An 11,573-nucleotide genomic window follows, 5' to 3' on the forward strand; every position below is an offset into this window, starting at 1 on the left:
AGTCCCAGCCCTCCATCTATAAAGGAGGCTTAAAAAGGATCCCAAAAGAAGGTATGCCATTATTCTGCCTCTCACGCTCCTTTATCTGTAGAACAAGAGTTCTAACTTGAGCATCAGAGGGCCCTCACCAAAGCATCCTCTAGTCAAGACTTTTGTGTAGGTCATACTCCCGAGAGGCCTACTTTGCCATCTACTCCAGTATCTCGATACTGTACGGATTCTCGCACCAACAATTTAGATATTAATCATAGCTAAAACACCATTATGATGCTGTAGTAGAGTATGACCTAACCATACATTTCAAAGAGTCAAATGAGGATTTGCAACTAAGCAAAGAAAATTAATCAAGAAGAAAACTAGGAACTAAATTGAAAAGGCAATGGTAAAATGCTTAGATTTTGGGAGGATTCTAGGACGAACAATATCCCCTCTGCCTTCAATTTCTACAATAATACTAAAAACCTACCAGATCTAATGTCCTAGTATCCTCTTTTTTTTTGAGTGAAAGGGAAGCAGAAGACCTGCCCCCGACTATTATTGATTGAATATATACAACAACAAGAAAAGATTCAAAGAGGACTACAGTAAAAAAAGAACCAAGCTAACAAAAATTGGATAGACAAACAGTCTAGATTGAGTTTCAGAGAAATGAACAATGATAAGGTTGGCTCTTCAATCAACAGGTGATGTAGAGGCTTCCGACCTCCAAGCTTGACCTCCTACAAATCCTACATTTAACACCTTCAATCAAAAACCACTAAGCTGGGAGCCAACCTCGACACATTCCTCCACAAAGTGTCATGAGCTGCGATGTCAGCATTAGAACATAGGTTTCTCCACAGATGAAATCTAGACAAGATTCTTTGTAAGACTAAGTAAACTGATGTGCTTTTATTGAGGAAGATCCTGTTATTCCTCTCCAACCATACCTCCCAACATAAGATAGTAGTTAATTGGTCAGTTGGCTTCCTTAATGATGCTAAGAATTTTCTCTCTCCATGTGGTCCAGAGGTCAATAAAGGTCGATGGCCATCCTCTAATTCTCAGTTGGATCTTCAAGGCATTGCACAAGCTCTTTGTAAATGGGCACTTGACTAAAAGAAGAGAAACTATTTCTTCATTTGCTCCGCAGAATGAATAGTCTTGACTAATCATCCAATCCTTCTTGATGAGATTGGCCCCCATGTGGATTTTGTTTTCAACAGCCAACCATCAGAAAATCTTGACTTTCATTGGTATGGTAGCTTTCCAGATAACTTTTTGGTATGGATAGAGTAATCCACCGTTGTTTAAGAAACCATGAAAAGAGTCTACTATGCAAGTACCAGTCTGAGAGTGCTTCCAAGAAGGGGCATCTCTAAACCTTTAAGGTTTGATATTGTGAAAAATAGCATTCAAAGCATCTAGCTGATCCAACTGGTACAAAGTGAGAGGCCCTCTGAGATGGATTTTCCAAGAGAGTGATCGAGCTGACCATTGGCATTTAATAGAGCAATTAAGAGAAGTCACCTGCGTGTAAAGATCTTGGATAAGTCAACAAAGAAGATCGGTCCAGCCTAGAAGTTTTCTCAAAATCTGATCTATGTTCCATCGCCCAAGTTGAATTTGACATAGTTCTAGAAAGTACTCAAGTGTTTGCTTACATCCTTCCAAGCTTGAGAGAATCTAGAAAAGTTTCTTAGTGCCCGCATACTAAGCCATCTTCTAAAGTAGTAGGCTGCTCTGACTTATCACCATCAAGGATTAGAGGAATTAGAAATGAATTTCCAAGCCCACTTTGAAAGCAAAGTAATATTCATCATCTTAAGATTCTTGACACTTAAACCCTCTTGCTCAATAGACCTACAAATGGAATCCCAATTAGCAAGGCAATGGAAACCACCACCTCCCTTTCCGAAAGAATGCCCTTCTAAATTAATCAATTTTTGTAAGGACCCACTTTGCCAACTTGAAGATGGACATGAAGTAACTTGGTAATACAGTGAGCACTGAGTTGATGAGGGTCAGCCTCCCTCCCTAAGATAGAAATCTTCTTTTCCATATGGCTAGTTTGGCTTCAATCCTTTCGATTAGAGGAATCCAACAATATAGGAAGTTTTCGATCATGCAAAGGCAAACCAAGATAGGTGATGGGCAACATGCTTCTAGTATAATTTATAAGTGTCATGAAAGAATCAGCCTCCTAATCCTCCATACATGTTTAAGCATACCACCACACTCTTGTAAAAATGGATCTTTAGTCCAGATGCACCTTCGAAGCCCAACAAAATGGCCTTGCATGGCAGCAATCAGACTCTCCTTTTCCCCCGCATAAAAAAATAGTATGTCATCCATGAATTGAAAACTTTTAATGCTTTAGAAAGCCTCATTTGGCCCAATTCCATTAATGATTTCCAAGGACCCAGTCTTCCTGAGAAGTTTATACAACACATTGATAGCAAAAATAAAACGACCAAGCGATAATGGATCACTTTGCTTTAGTCCCTGTCTGCATTTAATCCATCTCCCAGGCAAACTATTAACCAAGATTGCAACTGAAGCAGAGGAGAGAAGAGAACGGATTCACTGAACCCATCTATAAGGAAAACCACGGGCTTTAAGAAGGGCGAGAAGGTAGTTCCAATTGTTACCTTTCAAAATCGATCTTTTATAATAAGCCAACATTTTGTGCATAGTTAGGAACTTTCCATAATAGAGCACCCCTTGACGAAGGCCGATTGGGCATTATCGATAAGCTGATGGAGAACCGATGCCAAACAATTAGCAAATACCTTGGTGATGATCTTAAAGATACAATTCAACAGGCTAATCGGTCTAAAATCACATGTTGACAACTCTCCTTTTTTTTTGGGATAAGAGAAAATGAAAGCAAAATTCAATCTCTCAAGATTGAGAGTGTCTTTGTCAAACACGTCAAAGAGAACCATCATCACTAACGTCATGGTGTCTTCACAATGGAAAAAGAGAACTAAGCAGGATGTCTCTCTTTGAAGCAACATAATGATGAAGAGAGAGAGAGAGCAGAACTTAGCAATTTGCTACCTTTGATCTCCTCTCTTCGGCTTTCATTACAAACTTACTCATTGTTGTTTAACTTCTAATCAACCATGTTCACAGCAAATTCTTTTTGCAAATTGGTGAAATCACAATTCACAATTACAAAACTCAGTAATTGTGGTTGGCTCTAAAAAATAGGTTGCACATTAGCAAAGAAAAGCTGGCCGGTAGATGGAGGATGCTTCCTTTTGTGAGTGCAATAATGATACAATGAACCACATTCTACTTCATTGCCCATTGGCGAAGTCAATATGGTTTGCCATAAGTTCATTGCCATGAGTTCATGGACCAGATGGCGAAAGAAAAGGATCGGAGCAAATACAGGACGGCATGGGATCATTTTGGCGATTGTTGTTTGTTGGCATATGTGGTCACAACAGAGTTTTGGGGCAAAATATTCTATCGTTGTCACAGTTCTTTCTCAGATGACTGCTACGTCTTCACATGATAAGTTCACCACCCAGCTATTTAATCTCCATGAATTAACAAAATCTGATATTAAATATCATAAGTTTCCAAATTATACAAAAAATATAATTTTAAAATTATGAAAGTATGAGGGTGAGTCTTGGCACAATGGTAAGGTTACTCCAGCCATATATTGAAATATTTCTTTATTTTGACATTATATGAAGGCATCAACATGTGGAAAACCTACACATTCCAAAAATTCCGCTTATATAGGTATTCTGCCAAACGAGAACCAAGTAAATTCTAGCCAAATAGGATCAAGAATGGAGTGGGTTACCACCATAGCAAATATTGGGTACGTCGTGGCATCACGAACTGTGGCTCGACGCGCGTCTCAACCTCATCTGTCAGCGAGAAACGCCAAGACTGCCGAACTAGGGTAAACCGTTCTCTCTCTCGGACATTTCATCGAACAGATACTGTGCGTCACCCGCCAGTAAAAGACGCTCGTACATTTTTTATGCGGATTTACATCTCCATAGAATTTTTATGCACGTGTTTGTGCGTTGATGCATCATCTCCTTTCGCTATCTTTATATACCTAATCATTCCTCGGACAACATTAACCGTTGGCTTTCTCTTCCTAACTAACTCCATATATATATATATATATATATATATATATATATATATATATATATATGTTAGTACTCTACTTAGTGCTCTCATGCATGGTACGATAAAGTTGTGGAAAAAATAAAAGAAGAGAGAGATAGAGAATTTATGTCCATCTCTAAAATAATTTTCATCTGATTAAGTACTTATTTTCATTCACTGATTAAATAAGTCATTCCTAACTTTTTGAGTAATCTTTGCCTGGTTAACTAGATAATTCCATCATTTAAGCATCCAAACGTAATATTAACCGTTGTACCAAAAAAAAAAAAAAAGCATAATATTAGCTGCAACTCTCCGTTGTGCAAAAGTCTGCGTATCTTTTCTGCCATTACTTCCGTATAGTATACATATCTCGACAGCTGCATGGGACCATAAAACTACTCTTTCATCACTGTCTCTATCACTCGATTAGGAATTTCGGATCAGGAGATTGCAATTAAAGACTAGGTTTAATTGAAACAATAATTGAAAAAATAATCATCTAGTGACTAGTGGTCATTGTTTTCTTTCAATAAAGTTTTTGGTGGCAGCTTGCTTCCCTTTACATTCAAAAATAAAAAAAAAAAACTATTTCAAAAACCTCCGTGAGACTTACTATTGCCATGCATCAAGAAATTAACTGGCACACATCCGTCCAACCAGATTAACACCCAAAATTCTCATGTGTCACACTCTCAGGGACGTTCTGGAACATACATAGAAAAACATCTCTATTCTAAGGAGTGCCCCGGGTGACGAAGAGGAAGTCCTTAATTTTCGGTACATAAATAAATAAATCTTCAAACTGAACCGTCCAAATCGCTTTCAAAATTAATTTGGGTCATTATTTCACTCCATCTTGCATTAGGAAATAAAAAAACTCAAATAAAGTTAAAAAAAAACTTTTTCTGAGTATTGTCAAAAAAAAAAAATATTCAATTGTATGTAGTTAGCGCAAGTGACAGATAAAGCACGTAACCTGCTAGTGTATTTATATTGTTTTTGGTACAAACCTTCTGGTATATTTTTAATTTAAAGATGGGGGAAGGAAGAGATCCAACACTTGGATGCTCATCAGTAAATAACAAATAATGATACCAGATGGGGTTGCTATGCGGGTCGCCCTCCCTTCCTTTTCTAATAATAAAAAAAAATGGGGAGAAGAAGCAATCAATCTATCTATACCAATTTATTGCATTAGTGATGGCCACAAGCTACCAAAATATACAGCTGGAAGAGAGACATTCAACTACATCGATAACGAATCCATCCTCATGTGGTCTTTCTTGGATCCAACCCACCAAAGTTCAAACCAAAGAAGGCGTAGTGGAAGTGACAAATTCTTAGTTTTGCCTTCATACTCTTTTTCTATTATTGTTAGGTAAAACTTAATTACCCTATACATACATACATACATATATATATATATATATATGTGTGTGTGTGTGTGTGTGTGTGTGTGTGTGTGTGTGTGTGTGTGTAGCAAATATTTAGGGTAATTACCCTATATATATATATATATATATATATATATTCTAATATTGCTAGGTAAAGCCTAATTACCCTAAATATTTACCTAGCAATATATATATATTGCTAGGTAAATATTTTGGTAATTAGGCTTTTATATATATATATATATATATATATATATATATATATATATATATATATATATATATATATATATATATATATATATTGCTAGGTAAATATTTAGGGTAATTAGGCTTTACCTAGCAATATTAGAAAAATAGTATATATGTATGCATGTATGGTAGTAGGGTTTGGGTGTGGGTGGGGGGGGGGGGGAGGCCTACAGTTGTATTGTCATTTCGAGAGGGTACTAGGTTTTAAACTTATAATTTGGATATAGATAATTTATTGAACTACAAAAATTTTTTATGTCCTATTTATTTTTTTTCTTGTAGGTTTTATTCTTCTTAATCTCATGTCTGACGTTAAATTTTCAACAATTGGTATTAGAGCTGAGGTTACAAAAATGCTATTCGCATAAAATTTGTATTTAAATTTCATATTTGCAATGCTTTGAGATGGCTAGCTGTAGTTCGACAAGATATGAAGTGCATGTGTTCGATAGATCCAACCATAGTTGTGGAAGTTGAAGAAGAACATAATTTTAGTCAAAGAAAGGTGTATAATTATGATTAAATGTAAGAAGAAGAAATCTACAGAATAAATGATCAAGAATCTCTAAAGAGGAATGAGTTAGCTATAGCTGATTTTTTTTCTTGCACTAAATGATTCTGTTATATTCAATTTGTCTGAAAAATCTTCTACGAAAAAAGTATAGACAATTAGCAATGGATTTATGATGGATAATCAATGTGGAACTACATCAATTTCAAAAGGAACTTATACAATCTAAAGACGAAAGATAGGTTCTCATTCCAAGAACATCTGAATAAGCACAATTCTCATGTTAGTAAATTGACTGCTATTGATGTTAAGGTGATGAACATACTATAATTTTACAAAAGAAAAATATTACAGTACTAAAAGCTTATTTAGCTGAAGAGTTTCTCTTCCCTTTTTAGGTAGAAAATATCCATCTACAGCTTGTTTAGCTCGGATATTCACTATGTGAGCTGTCATATTTTTTCTTAGTAGATTCTCTCCTTTCGGATGGTATAAATCATCCATTCTATATACACTAGCCATGCCTTCATATTATCTTGCATGTCTTGCTGAGATACGCCTTGAATTATTCCATCTAATGAGCTGATGTTCATGGAAGCATTGTTAATCTTGGTCATTTCATTCCAAACATTATGAGTAAAATGGCATATAGCTATCACAGGATGATGTCATAATACCTCTGCCACTGGTTTCTGGTCCCCTTCTGGCAAGGATAGATTCACAAGGAATCCCCATCCAAAGCATTCTCCATCACAAGCAATAGACTCTAGCGAAGACAGGGATCTTTCCATACCCATTCAAAATCTTCATTTCACTCCCAAGTCTCATTATCTTTTTGAGGCAACCGCAATCTCATTATCAACAAGACAAAAAATCATATATTTTTTTTTGGTAAGTCAATCGTACATTTCTTTGGGATGTAGTTTACTTCACCTTTTTTTCTTCCAGAACAATTCATCATTCCTATCAAAAAATGCCATCAAGCTTGGCCCTTTCCCATTTCTTGTCGGACATGACCTAGAATTTTGCTACAAATATTATTGAGTGTGGCTTAAATTTGGTATGACCCGTGATATGAATCCAATCCATTTTAGACTTTAATTAGTCTATTTGAGTATTTTGATCTTTTCTCTTTGTTTTAGAGTTTGATGACTATATATATATATATTGTGATCATGCTTTTTGTTATAGGAGGGGTCATCCTAAGAAAGGTCGTCTTTTATTATTTGAGCCACCACATATTCTTTATACTTTATCTTTTTGATATAGTGAAATTTCTCCTCATTTTCACCTGTATACATAGGTCAAAGACTGAATCACATAAATCGTTGTCCTATTTTTTTTACACATGACCATTTGTTATTATTTCAAATTTTACACTAATTAATAAGTAATTTTGCAACAAACTTATATCAGAGCTAGAGATTTATATTTGTTTAGGTTTATTTGTCAGATCGATTTTGGATTTTTGGTTACTTGTTGATTCTATTTTTTATCTTTCATGATTTCTTCGTGATGGTTGCAAAATTGAGATTGAAAAATCCAAAAAGATGAAAGGCAAATGCAATAACTATAAGAAAGAAGGCACTGGTAATCTAAGTATTCTAAACCCAAAGAAAAGAAGGAGAAGCCTGATAATGTCTTCAATGCTGGTGATTCAGTTAGTGTAGCAAAGAATAGTTCTATAGTGTCGATGTCCTCTTAATATCTATCAATTTATCTGAAGATGTTTGAATTTTTGATTTAATATGTTCATATCATATGTATCATCATCAGGATTGATTTTTCACTTATCATCCTATTGATGATGGTATTGTGCTAATGAGAAATAATATATCTTATAAAGTTGCTGGTATAGAAACAATTTAGATCAAGATGTATAATGGTACTGTTAAGATCTTGTCTGATATCCGACATGTAAAGGATTTGAGAAAAAACTTAATTTTTTTGAATATTTATATGATTTTAAATATTTTGGTGAAGATAGAATTTTAAATATTTCAAAATATTCTCTCATTATACTTAAAGACAGACTGTCTCGTGGCCTCTATTTGCTCCAGTATAGCATAGTTGTTCACAGTGTATTAATTTCTTCATCAGGTCCAGATTCGAATAGTACTCATTATAGTAGATGCATTATTTAGATCATATAAGTGAAGCTGGCATATCCACATAAATCGTTATATCCTTAAATTTTCTGGATATAATTGTTTGTTATTATTCATATTTGATATTAATTAATAGGTAAATCTTGCAACAATACATTTGCGGCTACGCTATCTAGAGTCAGCCCGCAAATTTTCTTTCATCTCGGAAGCTGGGTACAACGTGCTCGAGAAAGTAAAGCCAAACAAGGTCAATCACGATGAACACATTTCCGTAATCTACGGTGTCTCAACTTAAAGCCGCCTCAGCGTTTCGTGCTAAGCCATAGAACTTCCCTACCAAAGACTTCAATTTCGTCCGTGTCCTCTACAAAGCCTTGTTTCCACAAACAACAGCTGACCATGTACAATAATTGGGACAATTGCGGAAAAATAGTAGCTAGTTGGCCTGACCAACGGGCGAAAGCAATAAAGAGAGCCTGGTCACCAGCTTTCTGTTAAATTCATCCGGGACAAAGGTGTTTCGGAGGAGATCAAGGGCCATTGGTATCTGGAAGATGGAGCATGAGAAGGAGTTGGTTAGGAACGTAGGTCGAATTGAACCCCGATCGCTCAGTTTAGGATTGCTCGTCGGATTCTTTCTCGCCTTGTTCACCTACATCTCCATGTCTGATCGTTCCGTAACTCCTCTCCTAACTGGTAAGTCACTTTCAACCAAACTGATAATCTCGCTGTTTGAAGCTGTTGCATGACAATCTAAATTTAGCATTGCCTGGAAATTCATGCAACTCCAGTTGGTTTTGCAGTTGAGTCCCGAGCAGCATCAGCTTATGGAGTTCCTACCAGTCCCATGGTGGAAAACAAGATGAATTCATCACAGCTAGGTAAGACCAGAATATGACATCAAGTTGGCAACTATTATTTGTCATTGCCCAAACCGATCCTCTGATTCATATAGGTCTCGAAACTTGTTTGGATAAAGTGAGAATTATCATGACGAGTCTTTGAGTTTGATCCTTACCTTATATGGGGCAAGCTCTGTTTCTCTCTTAAGATCTGTTGGGTTCTTTGACAGCCATGACTTACAACATTACAATCACTGAGAAGATGCAGGACTAAGAAATGCGACAGAGGAGAATCCGGGATCAGATCTGCTCAAGAAGAATGATGCTATTAAAGTGCAACCGAGTTCATCATCTATAATTCATGATGCTTCCTCTGGAAGGCTGGATGCAAGTAGTACTCAGAAACTAGGTGAGCCAATGATTAGAGTATTCATATTAATATCACAGCTCAAAATATGTGTGAGTTGACTGGGCTCCATCAGCAAGTAGTCCCAGCTTCAAATCAATAATACAGCGGACAGATTTGGATTTCAAGTAGTTTGTATCATGCAACCCTAACTGATTGATTTTGCAGAGCTAAACGGGTCGACGAAATTTTACTTTAGGTAGCTCACTTCAAAGGGTACGCTATTCTTCTTTGTTACAGGGAATGGAAACATCGGAGAGGATAGGCACGAGCAGGATGGAGAAAAAAGGGTCCCAGACAAAAGTTCTTCAACTAGTGGTGATTCGACTCAGAAAGAAGATATCATCAATCCCAAGCAAGCAGGTATGTTATTGGTCGTCTTTCTAAATTGAATCTCAGAGTCCCAATGGTTTAAACTGGCATTTATAGATATCCAGCATGTTATTTCCGCCAAAATAACTATCATAACACAGTGAATGACTGACTCAAAATAGTCGGGTTGGATGTGTCAAGCATGTGAGGAGTATAGCTCTCCGAGCTTCTGGTTCCAAGGACCAGTGTCTAATGTCGGGTTTTTTTTTTGGCTTTGTAAAGGTGAAAGGAGTGCGGATGCCAAGCCTCAAAGGAAGCCAATATGCGATTTTTCTGGTCCAAGATCTGATGTCTGTAAAATGGAAGGAGACGTCAGGATTCATGGGAAGTCGTCCTCTGTGGTGTTTGTTACTTCTAATCAAATGAGAAATCCAGAACCAAATGAATCGTGGGGAGTTAAACCTTACACTCGTAAGTCCCACAAGCCCGCGATGCAGAAAATCAGGGAAGTGTCTGTTAAAATGTCAAATAGCACTGATGCCCCTCGTTGCACCCTTAATCATAGCATCCCGGCCGTTATTTTCGCGATTGGTGGGTTCACCGGAAACCTATACCATGACTTCGCTGATGTTTTGCTTCCTCTCTTCATAACTTCGCGACAATTTAATGGAGAAGCCCAGTTATTCATAAGCAATATACAGCTTGAGTGGGTGCACAAGTACCGCCACATTCTGAAAAGGCTGGGTCGATATGAAATTATTGATTTCGACAACGATGATCAAGTTCGTTGCTACCCACATGCGATCGTCGGCCTCGAAAGCTATAAAGATATGTACATCGACCCCTTGAGAGATCCAGATGGGTATTCCATTGTCGACTTCATAAAATTTTTGAGGGGTGCCTACTCTCTTGATCGAGATTCGCCCATCAAGATGGGAGAACATCCTGAGAAGAAGCCAAGGCTTGTAATCATCGATCGACACCGAACCAGAAGACTTACTAATGTCGGGGAAATTGTTAAAATGGCCGAGGGGTTGGGCTATGAGGTGCTGAGAGCAGAGGCCACGTCTGAGACCGAAGTTGCTGAATTTGCACGCATCATTAACTCATGCGATGTGATGATGGGCGTGCATGGGGCCGGACTCACAAATATGATTTTCCTTCCAAGGAATGCAGTGTTTATCCAGGTAGTCCCGTGGGGTGGGTTGGAATGGGTAGCTAACTATGACTATGGGGACCCAGCCAGGAACATGAAGCTGCAGTACATGGAATATGGTATGAGTCTAGAAGAGAGCACTCTGATAGATCTGTATCCTAGAGACCACCCTGTGATCAAAGATCCCCCGTCAATTCACAAGCAAGGATGGAATGCTATGTATAAAGTATACATGATTGAACAGAGTGTGAAGCTTGATTTGAGAAGGTTTAGACCTGTTCTGCTGAAAGCCCTCGAGCTCATCCATTAACAATAGAATAAAGGCATCGGTTGTATCGTCGGTATTCACTCTTTTAGTTAATTATTGTCTCCCTATTTTTATTTGTTTTCAATAAAGAAAAGGTTTCGTTCGTTTTTCTTATTCTATATAATAATCCCTTTCTTTATATGTTAATTGCACACAT

General features: G+C 37.1%; 1 protein-coding gene across 4 annotated transcripts; it reads left to right on the forward strand.

The window, feature by feature from the left end:
* Positions 1-8,736: 8,736 nt before the first annotated feature.
* LOC105041139 (alpha-1,3-arabinosyltransferase XAT3) lies at positions 8,737-11,530 on the forward strand. 4 transcript variants are annotated; one of them, XM_010917973.4, is made up of 5 exons: positions 8,737-9,089; positions 9,185-9,274; positions 9,504-9,644; positions 9,882-10,004; positions 10,236-11,530. In XM_010917973.4, exons 1-5 carry the CDS (start codon positions 8,948-8,950, stop codon positions 11,417-11,419), a joined length of 1,680 nt encoding a protein of 559 aa, XP_010916275.1. In that variant the 5' UTR covers positions 8,737-8,947; the 3' UTR covers positions 11,420-11,530. The 4 variants fall into 4 exon arrangements, with proteins under 4 accessions (XP_010916275.1, XP_010916274.1, XP_010916276.1 ...); XM_010917972.4 differs by having other exon boundaries at positions 8,738-9,089; positions 9,498-9,644; XM_010917974.4 differs by having other exon boundaries at positions 8,740-9,089; positions 9,197-9,274; positions 9,498-9,644.
* The last annotated feature ends 43 nt before the right edge of the window (positions 11,531-11,573 follow it).

This window comes from Elaeis guineensis, chromosome 3 (assembly GCF_000442705.2).
Source record: "Elaeis guineensis isolate ETL-2024a chromosome 3, EG11, whole genome shotgun sequence".
In the NCBI taxonomy this organism is placed as follows: Eukaryota; Viridiplantae; Streptophyta; class Magnoliopsida; order Arecales; family Arecaceae; genus Elaeis; species Elaeis guineensis.